At 41.8% G+C, this 21,304-nt stretch overlaps 1 protein-coding gene across 2 annotated transcripts in view; it reads left to right on the forward strand.

Annotated features, from left to right (window-relative positions):
* Nucleotides 1–21,079, forward strand: part of CCDC81 (coiled-coil domain containing 81) — a 38,568-nt gene extending 17,489 nt beyond the window's left edge. For both annotated transcript variants that reach the window (XM_061158528.1, XM_061158529.1), the window contains 10 exons: nucleotides 1,439–1,560; nucleotides 3,696–3,819; nucleotides 6,589–6,682; nucleotides 7,102–7,248; nucleotides 7,910–8,014; nucleotides 10,774–10,946; nucleotides 12,568–12,646; nucleotides 13,340–13,560; nucleotides 18,401–18,526; nucleotides 20,830–21,079. In XM_061158528.1, the coding sequence (XP_061014511.1) occupies nucleotides 1,439–1,560; nucleotides 3,696–3,819; nucleotides 6,589–6,682; nucleotides 7,102–7,248; nucleotides 7,910–8,014; nucleotides 10,774–10,946; nucleotides 12,568–12,646; nucleotides 13,340–13,560; nucleotides 18,401–18,526; nucleotides 20,830–20,971 (1,333 nt within the window). In that variant the 3' untranslated portion in view covers nucleotides 20,972–21,079. The remainder of the gene's footprint in view (nucleotides 1–1,438; nucleotides 1,561–3,695; nucleotides 3,820–6,588; nucleotides 6,683–7,101; nucleotides 7,249–7,909; nucleotides 8,015–10,773; nucleotides 10,947–12,567; nucleotides 12,647–13,339; nucleotides 13,561–18,400; nucleotides 18,527–20,829) is intronic.
* The last annotated feature ends 225 nt before the right edge of the window (nucleotides 21,080–21,304 follow it).

Genomic DNA, 21,304 nt, shown 5'->3' on the forward strand with positions numbered 1-21,304 from the left:
CCAACTCTCACACCAATACATGACTACTAGAAAAACCATAGCTTTGACAGATGGACCTTTGTTGGCAAAGCAATGTCTCTGCTTTTTAATATGCTGTCTAGGTTGGTCATAACTTTTCTTCCAAGGAGCAAGCGTCTTTTAATTTCATGGCTGCAGTCACATCTGCAGTTTCAGGATGCAGTATTAAAAGCACTGCAATAGGAGTCAGGAGACTTGGGTTTTATTTCCAGTTTGGTTTTATTTCCATTATGAGCTCTTCATCATATTTTTAATCTTAATTGCCGTGCCACTAACTATTATGCATTTTGGGTAAAGGAAGTTTGGGAAATAGTAACCAGTGTCTCAGAGCATTTTCTCATTTTTCGGGGGGGATGTCTGTGACATCCTCTTCCATTTGTTGGTTTGGAACCAGTCCTTCCTGGAAAAGCTATATGATACAGACCTCAGCATAATCAGCGTGAGTGAGAGAATAAGCCTTAAAGACTAATTAGTCCAGCCTCTTCATCTTCCAGATGAAATGATTACACAGCAGGGGGGCCAAGTCAGAAATAAAACCGTGGCCCCAGACTATCTCAGTACTGTTTCCACTGCAGCATGTTGCCTTACCCATTAAAAATAAATCCATGGATTCAAAATAATTTTATTTTGATTGTATTTTGGGAGGCAAATTTGGCTGTCCGCTTGGACATAGTTTGGCTTAAGCACTCCAGGAGGGAAATAATTGCAGTTGGTTGAGGGACAGATGGATGGTTCTGTCCATTGGAGAGCCTGGCAATGGACCGGAGGACTTGAATCGTCAACGCAACTGTAGGCGTTTCCTTTATGTGAAGCTTGGCCTCTGAATTCACTGCAAGCACCATGCCCACCTCACCTTTCCTTCCCACCGCTAACCCAGCACCCCATTCCTGGGACAGGAGAAAAGCTGCGCTTACTCACATCAACTGAACAAACCCTTCCCCCTCGCCTTTGTAAGCCCCCCACTTTTGCCTGGGGAGAGGATGGAGCAGTGAGGAGGAGAAAGAGGGAGGAGAGGCGTGCTCACTTCTGGGCATACCCTGCCTACCAGGCCCTGAATCCATGCCTCCAAGTTATCCGGTGGCCACCATCCACTATTTCAGGACCGTGGCATCTGCTTAGAGAGCTGGAAAAGACAAATTCAAGCTGAAATAAAACCCAGAAACTTTAATCCAGGCCTTCAGAGCAGTTTAAATAAGAGCTTCTTTGGGGTCCTCAGTATAGTGGGGGAGTGTCTTGGTTGGCTCCCAGGCTTAACCCCAAAAAGAATGAGTCCGTGATTCATACTCAGAGAATAAAAGCACTTCCCCCCTCTTGAGACACGTAAGCTTATTTCATTCAGAATCCATCAGCTCACTTGGCTGCTTCTCAGAATTAAGAGATTTACACATTCGCCTATGGACACATCTTGGCTCATTCCCAGGATTGAGATCAAGGAGGTGGAGAACAAACCACCTATGGAGACCATTGCAGAAGAAGATGGACAGAATGGACAGAGGAAGGACAAATTAAAAGACCAGTCAGACAAAGAAGAAGGTGTCCCAGGTAGGTCATTGATTTCTGGGTATAATCTGTGACTCTTTACTACTTGTGAGCCAAGCCATGTTGCTTAGCAACTCTGATGGCCAAAATAAAGTTCATTTCGTGAATAATCACTGTATTCTTCTCTCTAATAAACATCTCCTATTCCCGGAATCCTGTATCTCACCCTAACCACTTTATGACACTCAGACTTAAAGACTGTGATCTCTTTGCTGACTCCCCACTACTCAAAACTCAGCTGCCTGCAAGATCCAGGCAGGTAACATAAATTCATGAACTGGGCTGGATGTCACATGGTAGGGAGACATGTTAGCATCAATATTTTTTATGAAAAATGAAGAGTGGTAGTTTTACATCTTTGACACCTGGATTTATAGAAGAGAGCAGATTCTCATATCTGTCTCATCATATAATCTGTTGTAATATATTGTTTTGGTTGAGGCATGTGAGGAAAATCCTAGGACTTCAAAGACTTTTTGAAAGACTCCTAGGGATTCCCAGGGGTTGCCAGACTATATACTTGGAGACTTATTCCTCTAGCAGATTATTGATTTGTGGAAATGTAAGCCAAGTGGTAGCAAATTGCCTAATTTTTCAAGAGAAGCAGAGATCCTGTCTTGTGAAATCTATTAATTGTTTTTATTTAATCTATTTTAATTGGAGGATAATTATTTTACAATATTGTGATGGTTTTGCCATACATCAATATGAACAGGCCACAGGTATACATGTGTCCTCCCATCCTGAACCCGCCTCCCACCTCCCTCCCCACCCCACCCCTCTGGGTTGTCACAGAACACCGGCTTTGAGTACCCTGCTTCATGCATCGAACTTGCACTGGTCATCTCTTTCACATGTGGTAATGTATTTGTCTCAATGCTATTCTCTCAAATCATCCCACCCTCGCCTTCTCCCACTGAGTCCAGTGTTCACTACTAATTGACATTCAAAAAAAAAAAAATACTAACTAGGCCAAACAGAACATTTATCAATGGGTAAATGTTGGCTTGTGAATGTTGGTTTTGTGACATGCGGCCTACAGGATTACGCATCAGCTTTTAGCCTGATACACGCTTTCACTCTTTAGCTTCACTTGTCAGTTTCCTATGGACTCTTTCTAGAGTTAAACTGTCTGTTCATATTCTCCTAACATGCCCTGCTCTTCCTTGACTTCCAGCTTTTGTTCACTCTTCTCCTGCCTGGAATTCCCTTCCTTTTCTTACAGTCTATCCCAATCCTACTCTCCTCTTATCAGCCTTTTTTCTTTTTCTTTTTGAATTAGTTCTCACTGGAGTGCAGTTCCCTTACAGTGTGGTGTTAGTTTCTGCCCAAGAGCACAGTGCCTTCGCTGTATCTGTGCATATGTCCCCTCTTGCTTGGACTTCTTTCCGTTCAGGTCTCTGCGGTGATTGCATCACGTAGAGTTCCCAGTTCTATTCAGTCTGTCCTCATTCGGGATCTATTTTATACATAGTGTCAGTAGTATGTAGTACATAGTATAGTATCATGGTGTAGTAGTATTGGGGTATGTCAGCCCCAGTCTTCCAGCGCCTTCCACCCCTCACCCTTTCCCCCTTGGTGTCTGGATGTTTGTTCTTTATGTCCGTGTCTCTATTTCTCTTAGTAGCCCTTTCACATCTCACTTTCTCCATGGATACTTCTCTCATCAGTGGGTTCTGAGCTGGCTCCCTTCATCTCCTCTGTCAGACTGTTAAAGATGGCACCATTTATCCAAGATCCAGATATTCTGCATCCTTGTCCTGAGTTGCTACTTATATATAATGTGTGTAAAAAACTTCGTATTTTTGGCAGGTGGAAAGACCCCCCCAAATGTGAGCTCTCGTGTTTTCTGTTAGTATCTTATTTTTCCTCTCCAATGATATTTATTGAAAGATCTTCAAGGGCAGAGGCTTGCCTCTTGTATTTTTTAAAGTGCCCAACCAGAGCCTTTACATGCAATAAGTATACAGCAAAATAGATATTTTAACCACACTAGGGCAAGGGACAATCATTTAAAATGAGAAAGTGTATTTTATGTGAAAAATTTCCCAAGTAAAATGATGAGTTTTTAAAATCTGTGTTACGTACAAACCACTGATTTAGTGTTGAAAGGAAACTCACTTTCATTCATTCTACAGAGGTTTTATCACCCAAGACAGCTCAAGATAGACCAGCTGTCTCTCCTGCCAAAGGGACAAATGTCAGTATGCCAAATAAACTGGAGCAGAATGGGAGTGGTGGGAAGAATATGAACCCTGAAAGGTAATGCACTGGGTATTTTTTTCTGTTGCATTTTACTAAATATATTTTCACACCCTGTCTTGATGTAGGGAATTTTAAATAAGCATTCACTTTTTCATTCATTCCTTCATCCACTATTCCTGATGCTACATTCTAGCATCTAGCATACACCTGCATGCCAGGTGTATGAAGGTGATCAAGTGATGAAGGTGGTAACGATGACCAGCACTCACAACCTGTGGGAAAACCAGAATAATAAATTATGATTCAGTAGGATAAATGCTACCATGGAGGTGGAAACAAAACAGCACAGAGGAGAAAACATCTAACTTCCCTCATGAATTTGGGAAAACCTCTCTTGTTTTCTGTGTGTGGATATTATAATATGACACAGGTTCATGTTTAGATCAAATTGGAAAGCATTTTTGCCAAACTTGGCTTTGTTGTTGTTCAGTCACTAAGTTTGTGTGACTCTTTGTGACCCCGTGGGCTGCAGCACACCAGGCTTCCCTGTCCTTCACCAACTCCCAGAGCTTGCTCAAACTCATGTCCATTGAGTCAGTGATGCCATCCAACCATCTCATCCTTTGTCGTTCCCTTCTCCTCCTACCTTCAATTTTTCCCAGCATCAGGCTCTTTTCTAATGAGTCAATTCTTCGCATCAGATGGCCAAACTGTTGGAGCTTCAGCTTCAGCATCAGTCCTTCCAGTGAATATTCAGGGTTGATTTCCTTTGGGATTCTGATTACTAATTATTAGTGATTCCTAGTAAAGTTTTCCTATAGAAGTTGACCAAACAACCAATGTTTCTTTTCTTGTTTGTTTTTGTTTTCTGTGCTGATTAATAAAGTAATATGCATTTGTCAAAGAAATTTTGGAAGAAATGAGGAAAGCAAGAGAGACAAAAACAATCACCCATAACCCCACCAAACAGAAGAAGTTTTCTGTAATGTTATGGGTGTATATCCTTCATTTCAATGCATATATATTATAACATGGACATGTATTTATACTTGAAACATGTACATACATTTTAAAGAAAACTGAGATTATATCATATGAACCTTTGCTATACTTAACAATTTAAGTGGTGAAAATTTCCCTATGGCTATAAATTTTCTAAAACATGAACAAATGATTGCTCATCTCATTTATTAAACCTTTTGTTTAACAAATCTCCTATATACATAGATGATTTTTAGTTTTTTATAAATGTTGAAACAAATATAATCACATAATTCTTTGCATACACCTGCATATCCTATAGGAAAGAAGCTTTAAAGTGAAATTTCAGAGATAAGTGATGAGTCCATTTTTCATGTTTTTGATATGCATTACCAATCATCTTCAGGGCTTCCAGAGTGTTGCTAGTTTTAAAGGACCCACCAGCCAAAGCAGGAGACATAAGAGATGTGGGTTGGATCCCTGGGTCGGGAAGATCCTCTGGAGGAGCCCATGGCAACCTGCTCCAATATTCTTGCCTGGAGAATCCCATGGACAGAGGAGCCTGGTGGAGTATAGTTCATGGGGCCGCAAAGAGTCGGACACAGCTGAAGTGACTTAGCATGCATGCACTATGCACCAGTTACCCTCAGGTAGATGATACCAAAAATTATCTTCCTAGTAACAGAAATAAGAAGAACTGCTGTGTTCTCTGTAGCTTTGCTAATACTGGATATGGCTCCCATTCAATGGCTGCATTCTCAGTGGCTCCCTCTTCATTCTTCAATGGCTCCCATTCTCACCTAGGGTGAAAGCTAAAGTCATTACCATGGCCTTCAATGTCTTGCCTGATCTCTGATCTCTCTCTCTTACTTCCTTCAGCCACACTGAACACAGACATGCTCCCACTTCAAGTCCTTAGCACTCATTTGCTCAACTAGATTCTTTTCCATCAGATATCTGATTATTATTATTCTTTTACTGCCTTCAAGTTGCTCAAATGTCACCTTTCTGGTGAGAACTTCCCTGGCCATTGTATTCATGATTCCTTTCCTCCAGCATTGCAAGGTATTTATCACCATCTGGTGAGAACGTCCCTGGCCGTTGTATTTATGACTCCATTCCTCCAGCATTGCATGGTATTTATCACCATCAAACAGACTATATAATTCATTCATCTTGTTTATTGACTGTCTACTCCCATCAGCATGTTAATTCCGTGAGGACAGAGCTTTTTTTGTGTGTGTATTTTGTTCTTCATTGCCTCTCCCATGCTGAGAGCAGTACACCTAGTAAACACTCAGTAAATTTTTGAAGAATGAGTAAGTTTTATCCCAATTTCACTGAACTGGTAACTGAGACTTTGTACAATTATCCAGTTTGTCTAATGCCAGTCAACTTCTAATAAAGAAAGCTGAGTTTTGAACCCGAATTTATCTGATGTAAAGGTTAGGTTTTTAGTCTCTATACATGTAGATACTCTAAAGAAAACTGCTGAGATATTTTTTATTTTCTTATATTTATGTGTGCATGCATGCTTAGTCACTTCAGTCACGTCTGACTCTTTGCAACCCTAGGGACTGTAGACCACCAGACTCCTCTGTCCATGGGATTCTCCAGGCAAGGTCACTGGAATGGGTTGCCATGCCTACTCCAGGAGATCTTCCCATCCCAGGGATTGAAGCTGCATCTCTCATGTCTCCTGTATTGGTAGGCGAGTTCTTTACCACTAGTGCCACTTCAGAAGCCCTCTTATATTTATACTTGTTTCTAAAATTATCATTCATCATTGATTATAATTGATGTCAGGCTATATTAATGTTAATTAATGTTGCATTGTTTTTATAGTGTATTGTCTCCAGGTGGACTGAAAAATGATCATGAAATGAAGCCTAAAATTTCTCCAGGCACTTCTTGCAAGGACCATCATAGGGCAGGACAGGTACAGTGTCTTCAAAGAAACAGCCCAGACAGAATCTCCTTCTGACTTCTGCTTCTCAAAGAGAATTCGAGGAGTTGCTCTTTCTTTAATACATGGGTGTAGCTCAAGTACACAGGACCTATAATGGGACTGTGATAAACCTATCTACTAGTCAAAATCTACTAGTTAACAGAAATAGGTCTGGGAAATCTCTAATTTTCAGTTGCTTTAAACACATCTGTTCAAGTAAGAGTTGAATAAATCGTCTGGAATATTTGCAGGGCCCTCTCTGAAAAATCCCATTTGGATAATATCATGAATACATCCTTTTATGAAGACTACTTCTTGATACCCTTAGCCTTTGGAGAGCTTGGGAAGGAAATGCAAAGCAAAATAAGTAAAAGGTAAAAATCAATTTGCCCTAAAACTCAATGTTATAGGAAATGTGTTATATATGCTTGCAACGAGCACAGCGAAATTTCCCACTGTACTATACCGAGGAGAGGAGGAGGAGAGAGATGGAAGATGAGCGACTCATCCAGGAGTATCTAGTGTTGAAAGACCAAGAGACTATCTTCAAAGAGCAGGTACTTCTGCACCTGGGTTAAGGAGTGTTTAACATGGGGCAGGGGAACACGATTATCAAACGCCATTTAAAAAGCTCCAACGTGTAGCTTGACGGTAGTGTATTTAATCATTTACCTACTGCTGAATTCGAACTTAGGTTATGTCCAAGTTTTCACTAATAGTAAACAACCCCGGGATGAATATCCATGTAGTTGGTGTTTGCACGTGCTACTGATTTTTTCCCTCCCCCTAAGGACTGAGTTTTAAAGGTGGAATTCCTGGATGTATATGGCTTTATTTTTGATTTATCATAAAATATAACCCCAGGCAAGTCTTTTCCCTTCAGATTCGTGGCCTATCTTGAGTTAAGATGGAATGGCATCTTCACCTGTGCTCTATCCTGATTTCTCAACTTTTCAATAACCGGCCCTGCTGCCTTCTTGTGCTATCATAGGGAACCATTCCTGAAGTCTTCCTTCCTCCTCACGAGCCCTGTAGAAGTGGTGCCTCGAGTCCAAGAATGGGAAACAAAAGCCCACTTAAAAAAAAAAAGTAAACACATCAGAAAGTACCATTACCTCCCAAAGGCAGGTTTCTACCTTAGTTGGGTTATTTTAATGTAGTAGAATTAAATTTTTAAAGACTCTATTTCAACATGTAATGATTTTTTTTTTTTCAAAGATGAGAAGTCTGGCTAGTAGAGAACAGAATCAAAAGAATGCCGCCTATAATCTTGGAGTTGCTGAAGCTATAAGAATCCACAAGAATGAGAAACCTGAATTTTATGTAAGAATCTTTTCAAAGCTTCTGTTGTTGACACCTGCCCTAGTTGTGAGCATTTGGGTCTACTCACATTGCATGTTGTGCCATTTTTAAAAGGTGGTAAGGCTGAGCGAGGTTGAAGTGTCCTTCTAAGGCAGGAGTGGTCCAGAGTCTGTCTCCACACGTTCACGTTCACAATACAGCTCCTGTTGTTGGTCACTGTGGTGCTTGTCAAGAATGGTAGTTCTCAGCTGGGACCTGGGAGAGGTGGGGTTAGGAGACAGTGTATTAAATTCCTGCCCCAGGATCAGATGATCTAAACAGAGAACAAATATCTCCTGGGAGCCTGCTGGAAATACAGAATCTAGGGTGCCACCTCACACCTCACAGAATGAGAATCTACATTTCAATAAGATATTTAGGTGATTTGTAGCTTCCTTAAGTTTGAGAGGGGCTTTGCAGGTGGCTCAGTGGTAAAGAGTCTGCCTGCCCAATGTAAGAGATGCAGGTTCAACCTGTGGGTTTGGAAGATCCCCTGGAGGAGGGCATGGCAACCCACTCCAGTATTCTTGCCTGGAGAATTCTATGGACAGAGGAGCCTGGTGGGCTACAGTCCATGGGTTCGCAAAAGAGTTGGACATGGCTGAAAGACTAAACAATAAGTTTGAGAAGTCCAGCTTCAGATGGAGGTGAGCCACCTGCCTTGCCATTAATTGTTTTCAATCATGATGTACCTACCTTTATTTCTGCTTGTTCTTGCTTCTTTTTACCTCACTATCTAGGTAATGTGACGTTCTGGATATACACCTAATAAAATAGATTTTATTTAACATCAAATGTTTCATTGAATTATTTTGTGCTGGCCACTGTACTAGTAGCTAAGAATACAAAGATGAAGAATAAGACAAAGTCCCTCTCTAAAGACGTTTCAGGATAATGGGGGAAACATTTAAAGAGACAAGAGTGTGATAAACTAAATGCTATGATAAATCTTTGAACAGGGCAGAGAGGGGAGTCACTTAACTCAGACCAGAGATCTGGGAAGACTTCCTGGCATACAGGAGTTAGGTCAAGGAGTGAATGGAGGCAAAACCTTCTGGTCAGGAGCAGCAGAGAGTGAGGAAGAGAGAGCATCATGCTTTTGAGCTGTAGGCCCGATCTCTCTCTCCTCTTAGGTAGATTTAAGGTTCAGATTATATGTTTATCACTGCCCAATTTGAATCTCCTCTTTGTTATAACTGTAGATACTTAAAGTGAAAAAGATCAAAACAGAAGTTTCGATTCCCCTTCTCAACCTGTTCTTCTCCCAGGCTTCCCATTTTAGCAAGTGGCATCACCAGCCAGACAGTTGCACGAACCCTTACCTAAAGTGATCCCAGATCCCTTCTCCTCCGTTGCCCCTCATCCAGCCATCTTCAAGCCCACTTGCCTTCACCTCCAAAATGTATACAGCATCTCTTCACCTTCAACGGTACCCGACCCTAGCCCAAGCCACATTTCTAGAAGGCCCAACTTTTGGGATGCTTTCCTAGTTAGGCTCGCTGCCTGCCTTCCTACAATCTAGTCTCCACATAGAAGCCAAAGTGATCTTTTAAAACTGGTCACCAGAACAGATCATTCTCCAAATAGAGCCTCTAATGGCCTTCCGCTGAATTAAAATAAGTCTAAACACCTGACCTTGACCTCTCACATCCCCCTGGTTTGGCCCACCTCTCTCTCTGAGCCCAGCTGCCGTGTTCTCCCCCTGCTCACTATGCCTCAGCCACATAGATCTTCTTTCTGCTTGTTTTCATCTACTGTCTTTGCACTTTCTGTTCCTTCTGTATGGGTCCCTGATGTTTGCAGTGGAGGTGACCCAGTCCCACCTTAATAAAAGCCTTCCCTAATAACGTTAACCCCGTTCCCATCCAGTTACTTGCTATGATAAAGAAGACCTCATAGCACCTTGTTGCTGTTCAGTCACTAAGTCATGTCCAACTCTTTTACAGCCCCAAGGACTGTAAGCCCACCAGGCTCCTCCGTCCATGGGATTCCCCAGGCAAGAAGACTGGAGTGGAATGCCATTTCCTTCTCCAGGAGAATCTTCCTGACCCAGGGATGGAACCTGTGTCTTATGCATTGGCAGGTGGATTCTTTCCCATCGAGCCACAAGGAAGCCCTCATAGCACACATTAATATCTTAAATTCCCTGTGTGTTGTTGCTTGTTGACTGGCTGTCTCCTGCACCAGCATGTGGGATCAGTGAGAGTGAGGCTCTCTGTTGGTCTCTGTTCTTGGCCATAGCTGGGTTCCCCGTGTTGAGAGCAGCCAGGCCCAAGTAGGTGCTATATTCTTCTTCTTCCACCCCCTTGCATTCCTGCTGATGCTTCTGCACTCACTCAGAATTCCTCCTTCTTTCAGTACGAATGTGTAAGTACTAGTGGAGGACCTACTCCTTGAAGTCCTTTTTCATCTCCCTCTCAGTTATGAGGCTGTGGTCAGTACTATTTAGATGCATCCTTAAGTGTGCTCGTATTAATTTGTGGATCACTAGCTATTTGCCATGTTGAAGACTGGGCAAATATGATAACTTAATGTTTTCTGGTTGACTTTAGTCTTCCAAATGATTACCTTTGTTCTTTGATGCTTTTTGGAGAAGGAAATGGCAGCCCACTCCAGTACTCTTGCCTGGAAATTCCCATGAATGGAGGAGCCTGGTAGGCTACAGTCCATGCGGCTTCACTTTCACTTTCTTTGATGCTTTTTGATTCTAGAACAAACGACTTGCTTCTCTTTCATTCTAGAAATCCTTCCTGTTTGATAAACGGCCACTCAGTCCTGAGATTAATGCTTTTAAGCAAGAGGAGTATTCCCAAAGTCTCCTGAGACAAATGGATCAGAGACGGGAAAAGGACATAAAGCAAAGGCAAAACAGAGAGCTGATGGACCGCCTGGAACAAGTGCAGCTCACAGAGGAGTGAGTCTCTGAAAAGACGGGTTTGGAATGTTCATGGGACACTTCTTCCCCTGTAGGACCGAATCATTGCTGGTGGTCCTGTTAGTACAGCTGTGCACGTTAACCCAGCCAGCAGCTGGGACCATGGTGTAACCCTTCACTAGAAATGTGAAAAAGCCAGCATTATGATAACTATCATTATAGTAATGATGACTGCTTATAATCATTTTGATCACAGAGTATCATTTTGTATTTTAAGCGAGATATTATTTTTAAATTTTATTAATTTGGCTGCATCAGGTCTTTGTTGTGGTTTGTGGGCTTCTCTCTAGCTGTGGCGTGCAGGCTCTAGGGCCTGTAGACTCAGTAGCTGCAGCCTTAGCTGCCCCATGGCATTTGAGGATCTTACTTCCCTGACCAGGGATCCAACCTGCGTCCTCTGCGTTGGAAGGCAGGTTCTTAATCACTAGACCATCAGGGAAGTCCCCATTTTGAACTGTTTTATGGTTACTAATCCTTGTGGATGGTGGAAAGGACTTGTCTTGAGCAGGCTTTGTTCCGTTATTCCCAGATGACCTCAAGGCAAAGCTGAATTTTATTATAACTAAGAAGGGGGGTCCTGTGGAACCCAATGGCTGAAATGTATGGGACACCCAGGAGGGCTGAAACCAGGGTCTAAAATCCTTATAAAAAATGCTTCCATCTGCTAATATCCACAGCTCCTTAGTTGACAGTGTCTGTATTCCAGTTGACACTTGGATGAATTTCAATCTCAATTCCAAATTTTTAGGAAAGAATCTCGTTGGTCCTGCATGGGCTATCAGAGACCTAGGTTAGGGCCAGGGCCATAGAGTTCAAACATGCTAGAGGGGATACACTTCTGCTACTGGAGAGAAATTAAGGAGGCTGCTGGGGTCAGAGAGAGACCTCCAAAACAAATAAGCAGCTAGATTCTGTGGCCAAAAAGCTGTTTTCTATAAAATGCATATGTTTTGTTATATTCACTTTACAGATCCTGTGGAGGGAGCATAAAACAGATGTGTGTTACAATAGGAATATCACTCTGAAAAAGGAATCCTGTGATTTTATTGTGTTACAGACATTTTCTGCTTTCCTATCTAGATTTTTTTAAGCATGGGGGGAGAAGGGGTGCTTGACTTGCTGGCAGTGCATTTGGAAAATATGGTTGGTCAGCTGCTTGTTCCCTACCTGTCTGTCCTTGTCTGCGGGCTTTCCCAGTGGCTCCGTGATGAGGAATCCGCCTGCGATGCAGGAGACCTGGGTTTGATCCCTGGGTTGGAAAGATCCCCTGGAGGAGGAAATGGCAACTCACTCCAGTGTTCTTGCCTGGAGAATCCCATGGTCAGAGGAACCTTGTGGGCTACAGTCCATGGGGTCGCAAAGAGTCGGACACGACTGAAGTGACTTAGCAACAGCAGCAGCTGTCCTAGTCTACTAGCCTGTGGATTTGGATTACTCTTTTCTTTCTTAAAGTTCCTGGAAGGAAAAATATATCACTTTTTGTTTACCAGGTTCTTATTCCTATTAATATTTATTAAACACGTGTTGCTGATGTTAATCTGTGTTACAAAAGACTCTGTAACAAACTGTGCCCTCATCTTCCTTTATTTGTAACTGCCAGACTTGCTGCGCAAAGAGCCAAATATATAAAAGATAAGATGGAAGAAACACAGTGTTACAAGAGAGCTCTGGATGCGCAGGTAAGGGGACAATTATTACTTTAAAGTTGTGTGGTGTTTCTGGCTGCTTTTGGTCCCCACAAATGGAGTAGTTGAAATCTGTAGGAATGAACCGCCAGGCTGGAAACGTGACATATTTGGGGAACAATTCTTAAACTGATTAACTAGCTGTAATGCAGTTTTGTGCATTTATTGTACTGATGCTATAAAACCTGGACCTTGTGGGTATATCTGTCTCCAAATAAGTGTTCTCTCCCCTTTAATATTGCTGTAAAAAAAGTGATGTCCATGTAGCACGTTTAACTTTTTTAATGTTTCCCATATACACTGCAAACTACTGTAATTTACATGTGTTTCCTTGTTGTAAATAAGCTTCTCCTCCTATCCAGATGTGTGTGTGTGTTCTACCAATTAACTACTTTTGCAGTTTTCTTCCTTTATTATCCTTCCTACTTTGTTTTGTGTAATAGGGAAAAAATAGAAAAGCTGGAATCCCCACCCTCCCCTAAAAAGGCGTGCAGTGTTTCAATAGCATTCTAAAAATACGTGTGAATCCTGTAATGTTATGAATGCCCTTCTGTGTTATCCATTTGGTGTTTTTTGAGGCCCTTGTTCCTCCCGCCCAGGTGCTGGTTTTTGCTATGCCAAGGCCTTGTGCCTGACGTCTAGTCGCTGGTTTAACTATAATCTGCATTCTGTGTGTCCCTGCCTCAGATAAAGAATAGATGCCCTCAGCTGCCCGTGTTTGAGCCAGACTCTTCTAAGCCCATCTTTGGTAAGAATGAGAGTGAGATGATGGTGGAAAAGCGAAAGAGAGACCAGAATTACATGAAGCATCAGATGGAGGCAGCTGCTAACCACAAGAGGAGGGCCATCCTGCATCAGCTGGTGGACCAAAAGCGGGATTTGCTAATGCTTCAGAGGACACACACAGAGTGAGACCCCGGCCCTTTCCTCCTCCTCCTCCTCTCCTGCCCCCCAGAGAAGCCATCATGACACTGAACACACTGAAGAGTTACCATGCGCAAAATACTGTTCTACGCTTACTATATGCTTTGTCTTCTTTCGTCCCTACAATTCAACCTATGGACAGAAGCTTTTAAATTAATAACAGACCCATTTAAAAGGAATATTATGTATACATGTTTCTATAAGCATATATACATATATATAAAATGATGTAAGATAACCAATAATGAATTCCAAATGCATTATCTTTTTCATACTCTTCTCCATTATGGCTTATTGTCAGATGCTGACTATAGTTCTCTTCCTGCTTTTCTATTTTATATGTAGTAGTTTGTACCTGTTAATCCCAAACTCCTAATTTATCCGTCTCCTACTCCATTTCCCTTTTGGTAACTGGAAGTTTGGAGAAGTATCTGTTCGAATCTCATACCCGTTCTTATCACATTATTTATTTGCTGTATTTACTATTTTGTGTTGTTTGCTTTCTTACTGTAGAGTTTTAAAAACACTCTTTAATCTCCAAAATTTTTTTTTAATTGAAGTACTTAGCATTCCATAGTTTTAAAAGCTTTCTGGTGATTCCATTGGGCAGCTAAGTTCACAGGTGACATCCAGGTCCTGCAGGTTTGGTTAAGAAGGATGTCCATTTAGAACTATGTATTACTTGGTTGAGGTTTCCCAGGAGGCTCAGTGGTGCAGAATCCACCAGCCAATGCAGGAGACACGGGTTCGATCCCTGGGTCAGAAAGATCCCCTGGAGAAGGCAATGGGCTACCCACTCCAGTATTTTGGCCTGGGAAATCCCATGGACAGAGGAGCTTGGTGGGCTACAGTCCCAGGGAGTCACAAAGAATCAGGCACAACTTAGAGACTAAACAATAGCAACAAAGTCACAAACAAACTTTCTTGATCCTACTTCTCCCTCAAGTTAACTTTCCATAGTTTTCTTTCCCGGTACAGGACAATGTCTGAAAAGAGTTGTCCACCCCAGCAATGTCCGTATGTGAGTAAAAAATGTGCTGTCCTGCTTAAGAGGACACAAAGATATGAAACTCAGATCCTTTCTCAACCTCCACTAAACCCCTTCTGCAGAGAACTGTGCTTATAGTAAGCTGTGCTGATGTTTGCTGGTGCAGGGTGCTGAAGGTGAGAACATTCTGGCAATCAGAGCTCTGAGCAAACATGAACTGTGGTCTTTACTTGGTCATCTCTTTTGTTAGAGCTCTGATCATAAACTTCCTTTTCTGTATGGGCCAGGTCCTTGTCTTCTGTTTCTGTATCTTTTACTGCTTATTCCAGTCTCTCTTACTTCTCTTTTCTTTTCCAACTGGCCCACCTTCAGTCCATCTCAAGATGTGAATTTAGGTCTTCCTGTGGCAAATAGAAGGCCACTTTCTTTCAGAGAGAAATGATTTAGTCCGTGTGATCCAAAGATGTCTGCTGATGTAATTTTACTTGCTTTACATTTTTTTATTTAAACTTTCCTGTTTTTGTTTTTAAAAATATAACAATTTATGCTCACTAAAATTATCAATGAGTGCAGAGATTTTTTTAAAAGGTTAATAATCTCTCCTACCAAGTAGTCTGTGTTAAGATTAGCCTTCTACACTTTTTCCTATTTCTTTTACAAACATATTAAAAATGTACACATATATATTTGTCCTTCCGTTTTGCAAATGAAAATGAGGTGTGTGAGATCTTATATATTACTCTACAACCCAAACTTTCTTTAACCTAATAATATGCCATTAATTTGTATTTAGGTCAGTATATATATATAAAATTCATTTTACTTTAATAACAGCATACTATCTATAATATATAATATGCCTTATATAGTTTAACTTTGCACCATTGATGAACATTCACTTTATTTCCAGGTATTTTGCTATTACACCAATTCCTCATTAAACACTTTTCTTATATATCTTTATACTGGTGGTTTTGTTTCTATTGGATAAATTCCTAAAAGTGGTGTTGCTGTTAGGGGGAATATAAATTGGTACAACCACTATGGCAAACAGTGGTGGTTTCTCAAAAACAATTAGAATCATTGTTCAGTTCAGTTCAGTTTAGTGGCTCAGTCGTGTCTGACTCTTTGCCACCCCATGGAGTGAAGCATGCCAGGCCTCCCTGTCCATCACCAACTCCCGGAGTTTATTCAAACTCATGTCCATTGAGTCGGTGATGCCATCCAGCCATCTCATCCTCTGTCATCCCCTTCTCCTCCTGCCCTCAACCTTTACCAGCATCAGGGTCTTTTCAAATGAGTCATCTCTTTGTATCAGGTGGTCAAAGTATTGGAGTTTCAGCTTTAGCATCAGTCCTTCCAATGAATATTCAGGACTGATTTCCTGTAGGATGGACTGGCTGGATCTCCTTGCAGTCCAAGGGACTCTCAAGAGTCTTCTCCAACACCACAGTTCAAAAGCATCAGTTCTTCGGTGCTCAGCTTTCTTTATAGTCCAGCTCTCAGATCCATACATGACTACTGGAAAAACCATAGCCTTGACTAGACGGACCTTTGTTGGCAAAGTAATGTCTCTGCTTTTTAACATGCTGTCTAGGTTGGTCATAACTTGTATTCCAAGGAGTAAGCGTCTTTTAATTTCATGGCTGCAGTCACCATCTGCAGTGATTTTGGAGCCCCCAAAAATAAAGTCTGCCACTGTTTCCACTGTTTCTCCATCTATTTGCCATGAAGTGATGGGACCAGATGCTATGATCTTTGTTTTCTGAATATTTAGCTTTAAACGAACTTTTTCACTCTCCTCTTTCACTTTCATCAAGAGGCTCTTTAGTTCTTCTTCCCTTTCTGCCATAAGGGTGGTGTCATCTGCATATCTGAGGTTATTGATATTTCTCCCAGCAATCTTAATTCCAGCTTGTGCTTCATCCAGCCCAGTGTTTCTCATGATGTACTCTGCTTATAAGTTAAATAAGTAGGGTGACAATATACAGCCTTGACCTACTCCTTTTCCTACTTGGAAGCAGTCTGTTGTTCCATGTCCAGTTCTAACTGTTGCTTCCTGACCTGCATACAGATCTCTCAAGAGGCAGGTCAAGTGGTCTGGTATTCCCATCTCTTTCAGAATTTTCCACAGTTTATTGTGATCCACACAGTCAAAGGCTTTTGTTGGCACAGTCACTAAAGCAGAAATAGATGTTTTTCTGGAACTGTATGATTCCATAATCCTACTTCTGTGTATATAACCAAAAGATTTGAAAGCACACACTTTCAGAGATATTTGCACACTTATGTTCATAGCAGCATTATTTATGACAGCCAAGAAATAGCAACCCAAATATCCAATCACAGATGAATGGATAAATAAGGTGTGGCATACACATACATGGAATATTATGCAACCTTAAAAAGAAAGTTCTGACACATGCAACAATGTGGATGAACCTTGAGGACATTATGTTAAGTGAAATAAACCAGCCACACACACACACAAAAAAAGGACACTGTATGACTCCATTTACATAAGGTAATTAGAGTAGTAATTAGAGTAGTCTAATTCATGGAAACAAAGTAGAAGGATAGTTGACAGGGGTTGGGGGAGGGAAAAATAGGGAGTTGTTTAATGGGTTTAGAATTTCAATTTTGCAAGGTGAAAAAAGGTATTTTATATATGTTAGATATATTCCCACTGATTGCAGAACAGTGAGAATACACTTAACACCATATATCTGTATGTTTAGAAATGGTTAAGAAAGTCAATTTTATGTGGTTTATTTTTTTACTGCAATTTAAAAAACTGAAAAGATAAAAAAAGTTATGAAAAAATGTATATAATAGGTACCATTCAGTCATTGAACTCCCATTGTGTGATAGGAATTGGCACTTTCTGTACATTATCCTACTTAATCTCCATAATGACCACACAATAGCTATTGAATCAATGCTTGTTAGAGGATTATGTGGCCGTGCTATTTTAGAATAAGTGAACCAGCACAAAGCATGTGACAGGTTTTTATCAGTGGGTCCTGACACCTAGTGGTGGTTGCTACCTGTAACACAAGAGTCTTCAGAGCAGCAGGCTAAATCGATGGTCACATTCAGAGAAGTCCCTTCCAGAATTTAATGAGCGCTGACTGTAAGAGTTTTAGCTTGGCAAGAAAGAGACACATTTATATAGAGGCCAGTTTAGGGCTACTCACAACAGCCGTGAGTATGTGTTTGGAGATCAGTGGTAGAAATAACATTGGGAATGCTGAAACACTCTACTTGAAGGGAGATATTATACTACAGTCATTTCTTTGATGACGTGACCCTCATCAAACAGTTTTTTTTAAAACCTTCTTCACAATGTTGGATATGTTCTCCATTCACTTTCTCTTGCCTAGTCATTTGTTTCCCTCCCTTTCTAACCATTCATTTGTATGCCTGTCTACATTGTCTTGTAAAAGTTATGGGAAGAACTGGTGGGCCGGCTACTGACAGCTGAGTCTAGACTGAAAGGAAACAAAGTATGGGAAACCATGTGAGATGAATCTTCAGATCAGCAAAATCAGCCTCAAAGGAAGTAGATGGCTTTAAAAGCTGAATTTAATTGGAAAGAGGTTTTAATACTACTAATTTAAACCCAGATTGACGGTGAAAGGCCTTAGATCCATAAATTATTTGCAGGAGTCTCACCATGTTTTTACAGTGTTCATGTCTCTTATTACTCTGTTTCAAAGGGTGGGGAACAAAACCAGGACGTTTTCTGTTTAACTTGGAATAAAAGGAAAGGGGATCCTAAGGCTGGTGCCTTTCCCAGTATTACGAATGGAATCAGACTGTTGTGTTCTCTCTAGGCACTTGGCAGACAGAAATGCTGAGCTTGAGCGAGCGAACAGAATCAACCAAAGCTTACAGGACCATTGGGAAAGGAGTGCTGTCATGAAGAAGCAGCGAGACTCGGAGGAGAAGGCTTTTGAGAGGTAATACCTGATTGCACCTGAAGTTTTATTTGCAAAGCCAATCCCCTCTGCATCTTGTTTACTTCCTGCTAATCCTGGGATGACAGATAGGTTTTAAGTGTCAACTTCAGTTTACTAGCGTTGACTGCCTAGAGAGCTTAGTGAGGAGGAAAGAATTCTGGGTTCAGTGGGAAATATTGCTGTGGCCTGGGATGGAGACTGCTATGTTGTATGCTATATGTTTGCCATCTCTGTCCTGATCTTTGCCTCTGTGTAACAGGTTTGTTTTCTTTTTGTGGAGGCTAGGGAGGCCTGGGGAGAGGGGAGGAGGGTGGAAATTCTCTTTGGAAATATTTAGCTGGAAATAAGAACACAGTGTTTCTGCCTGAACATATGTTAGGCTTATGGAATGGTTTCATAAGAACAGAGTCAAGGAGTTGTGGTACACTGGCAATCAGAAAAGTGAGATGCCCAGCCAAGAACACCTTCCTGAAATGTATTATATTCCTGCTCACTCTCCCCTGCTATCTATCTACAATCTAGAGTCAGGGAATCTAGATGTTTTTAAGAATTAACACTAACTTTGGAGAGGCAGCTAATACTTTTTGCCTTATTTTTTCTTATTTCTAAGGTGGGGAAATTAAACATTTGCCTGGCTTGGCTAATACAGGAATTTGGGGGATCAAATAAAGAGATTGAAAATCATTATACTTTAAAAAATGAAAATGCTTTACACATGTAAGGTACGATTTCATAGAATGTTAAAAACTTGAAGAAACAGAGTCTATACAATCAAACATTACAAAAACCTGAAAATACCGAAGTAACATTCAATTGCTAATTATCAACAAAGTTTTATCATAAAAAATTGTTACAGTGGATCTTGATCTGTAACTTTTTAGATTTTAAGGCATTCCTCACCTATCTTTCTAATGGGCAGAACCCATATTTTGTGACAATGAAAGTATGAGGGATGATGTGGAAAACAGATTTCAAAGAAGTGGAGTTGTTTGGCCTAGAGAAGAGGAAGAGAAAGGGAAATTGGATATTTTAAACCATTTTCTTAATGTTGTGAAAAAGCAGGTAAAAGGCAATGAGATTAGCGTCAGGGAGATTTTAGTTTGATTTTGGGAGAAGGCTTGGCTAATGTTGCGATAAAGGATAGCGACATAACATATACTTGAGTCAGGATGGCCTGACTTCTCCACGGACACAGCAAAATGGAACTTTCACCTGAAGACGCAGGCCAAACTGTGGGCAGGGACTCAAGTGGACGGCAGACAGGGAGGAGGAATTGGTTGTTGTTAAAAAGAAAACAAAGTAAAAACAAAATTAAGGTTCACGTGTATGCAGTTGGCTTCCCTGATAGCTCAGTTGGTACTACCTGCAATGCAAAAGACTCCGGTTCGATTCCTGGATCGGGAAGATCCCCTGGAGAAGGGAACCACTGCAGTATTATGGCCTGAAAAATTCCAGGGACTGTATGATCCATGGGGTCGCAAAGAGTTGGACACTACTGAGAGACTTTCACTTTCACTTTGTATGCAGTTAGCTTGTGATACTCCTTCCTATCCCCAAAGGAAGCCAGGTAGGTTTCCCCTGCTCATTGACAAGGCCGTCTTTTTTCTCCTTTGAGGATTATCATTGATTTTTTTTTTTTTTTTTTTTTACAGAATCCCACCTGTACAGGAATTTTGATAGGGTAGGGGGGGAACACCATGGGGACTGTCCTACATCATGGAGGAAAATGGCTTAAGTGGAAAAGCAGCCACTGCCATCCCTTCATCTCTGCTTCCAACTGCTTTTGTCCTCTTTGTCTCCACGTCCTCTCAGAGGCTCCTGGCCCTCTGGGTCTTTTCCCTGAAATCTAGTCTTCCCCGTCTTCACTGTTCGCTGATAACCAGCAACTCAATGACTTGATCTCTCAAAAGCTGTCTCCTGGAAGCTCGACAGGTTAAGGCCCCACACAGAGCCAAGCAGCAAATACCAAAGCTCTGGAGTTTTCCCATTGGCGCTGACTGTGTGACTCTGGGCGGGTCTTGTGTCCTCTGAGGGTTTAGATTGGGTGAGGGGCGAGGACTTGGGGTCAGACAGGAAGGTACCGCTCAGAGCCTGTTACTGACCCGGAAGGAGACACGGGAGATGCCCTTCCTGGGGTGACCAGCAGGTGGCAGCGCGGGGGACCACAGATGGACCGGAAGTTCCTGGAGGGCAGGGACCCGGCGCTGCTCTTGCACGCAGTCCTGGGTCCAGCTTTCAGGCGAGGTACGCAGCAAGGACTCAGGGGGCGCTGGCTGACGACCGCTCTTCCTCCGTCTCTGCAGGGCCTCCGACAAGCTCTTCCTGCTGGACCAGTGTGAGAAGTACCGGCGCTGCAAGCAGTGCCAGAGGCGCACCTCCAACAGGGGCGAGAGCAACCTGTGGTCCCTGAACAAGTACATGCACGGCTCCCGGCTGTTTGTATAAAACCCAGGGTCTCGGCCTGCTGGGGAAAGTCCTTTTTTTTTTTTTTTAAGGGTGATGGTGAAACTTCATATTTTTACTTTAGAGGGAAAAAAAAAGAATTACTGTGCCATTCTGGTGCTTTTTGGAGTAGATCAGATTCCTATAGACGGCTTCTCCCTGCCTGTCTCCCTGCCAACCCGCCCCAGACCACCAAGGAGCCTGGACTGGGAAATGGAACCCCGCTTCACTGTGGTTAAGAGGGGGGTGCTGACCGAACCCACCACCCCCTCTGTGACTTTGTCTAGGAACCTTTATTTTTCTTCACCTATAACGAAGAGTGTCATAATAAATACT

This window comes from Dama dama, chromosome 2, assembly GCF_033118175.1.
Source record: "Dama dama isolate Ldn47 chromosome 2, ASM3311817v1, whole genome shotgun sequence".
In the NCBI taxonomy this organism is placed as follows: domain Eukaryota; kingdom Metazoa; phylum Chordata; class Mammalia; order Artiodactyla; family Cervidae; genus Dama; species Dama dama.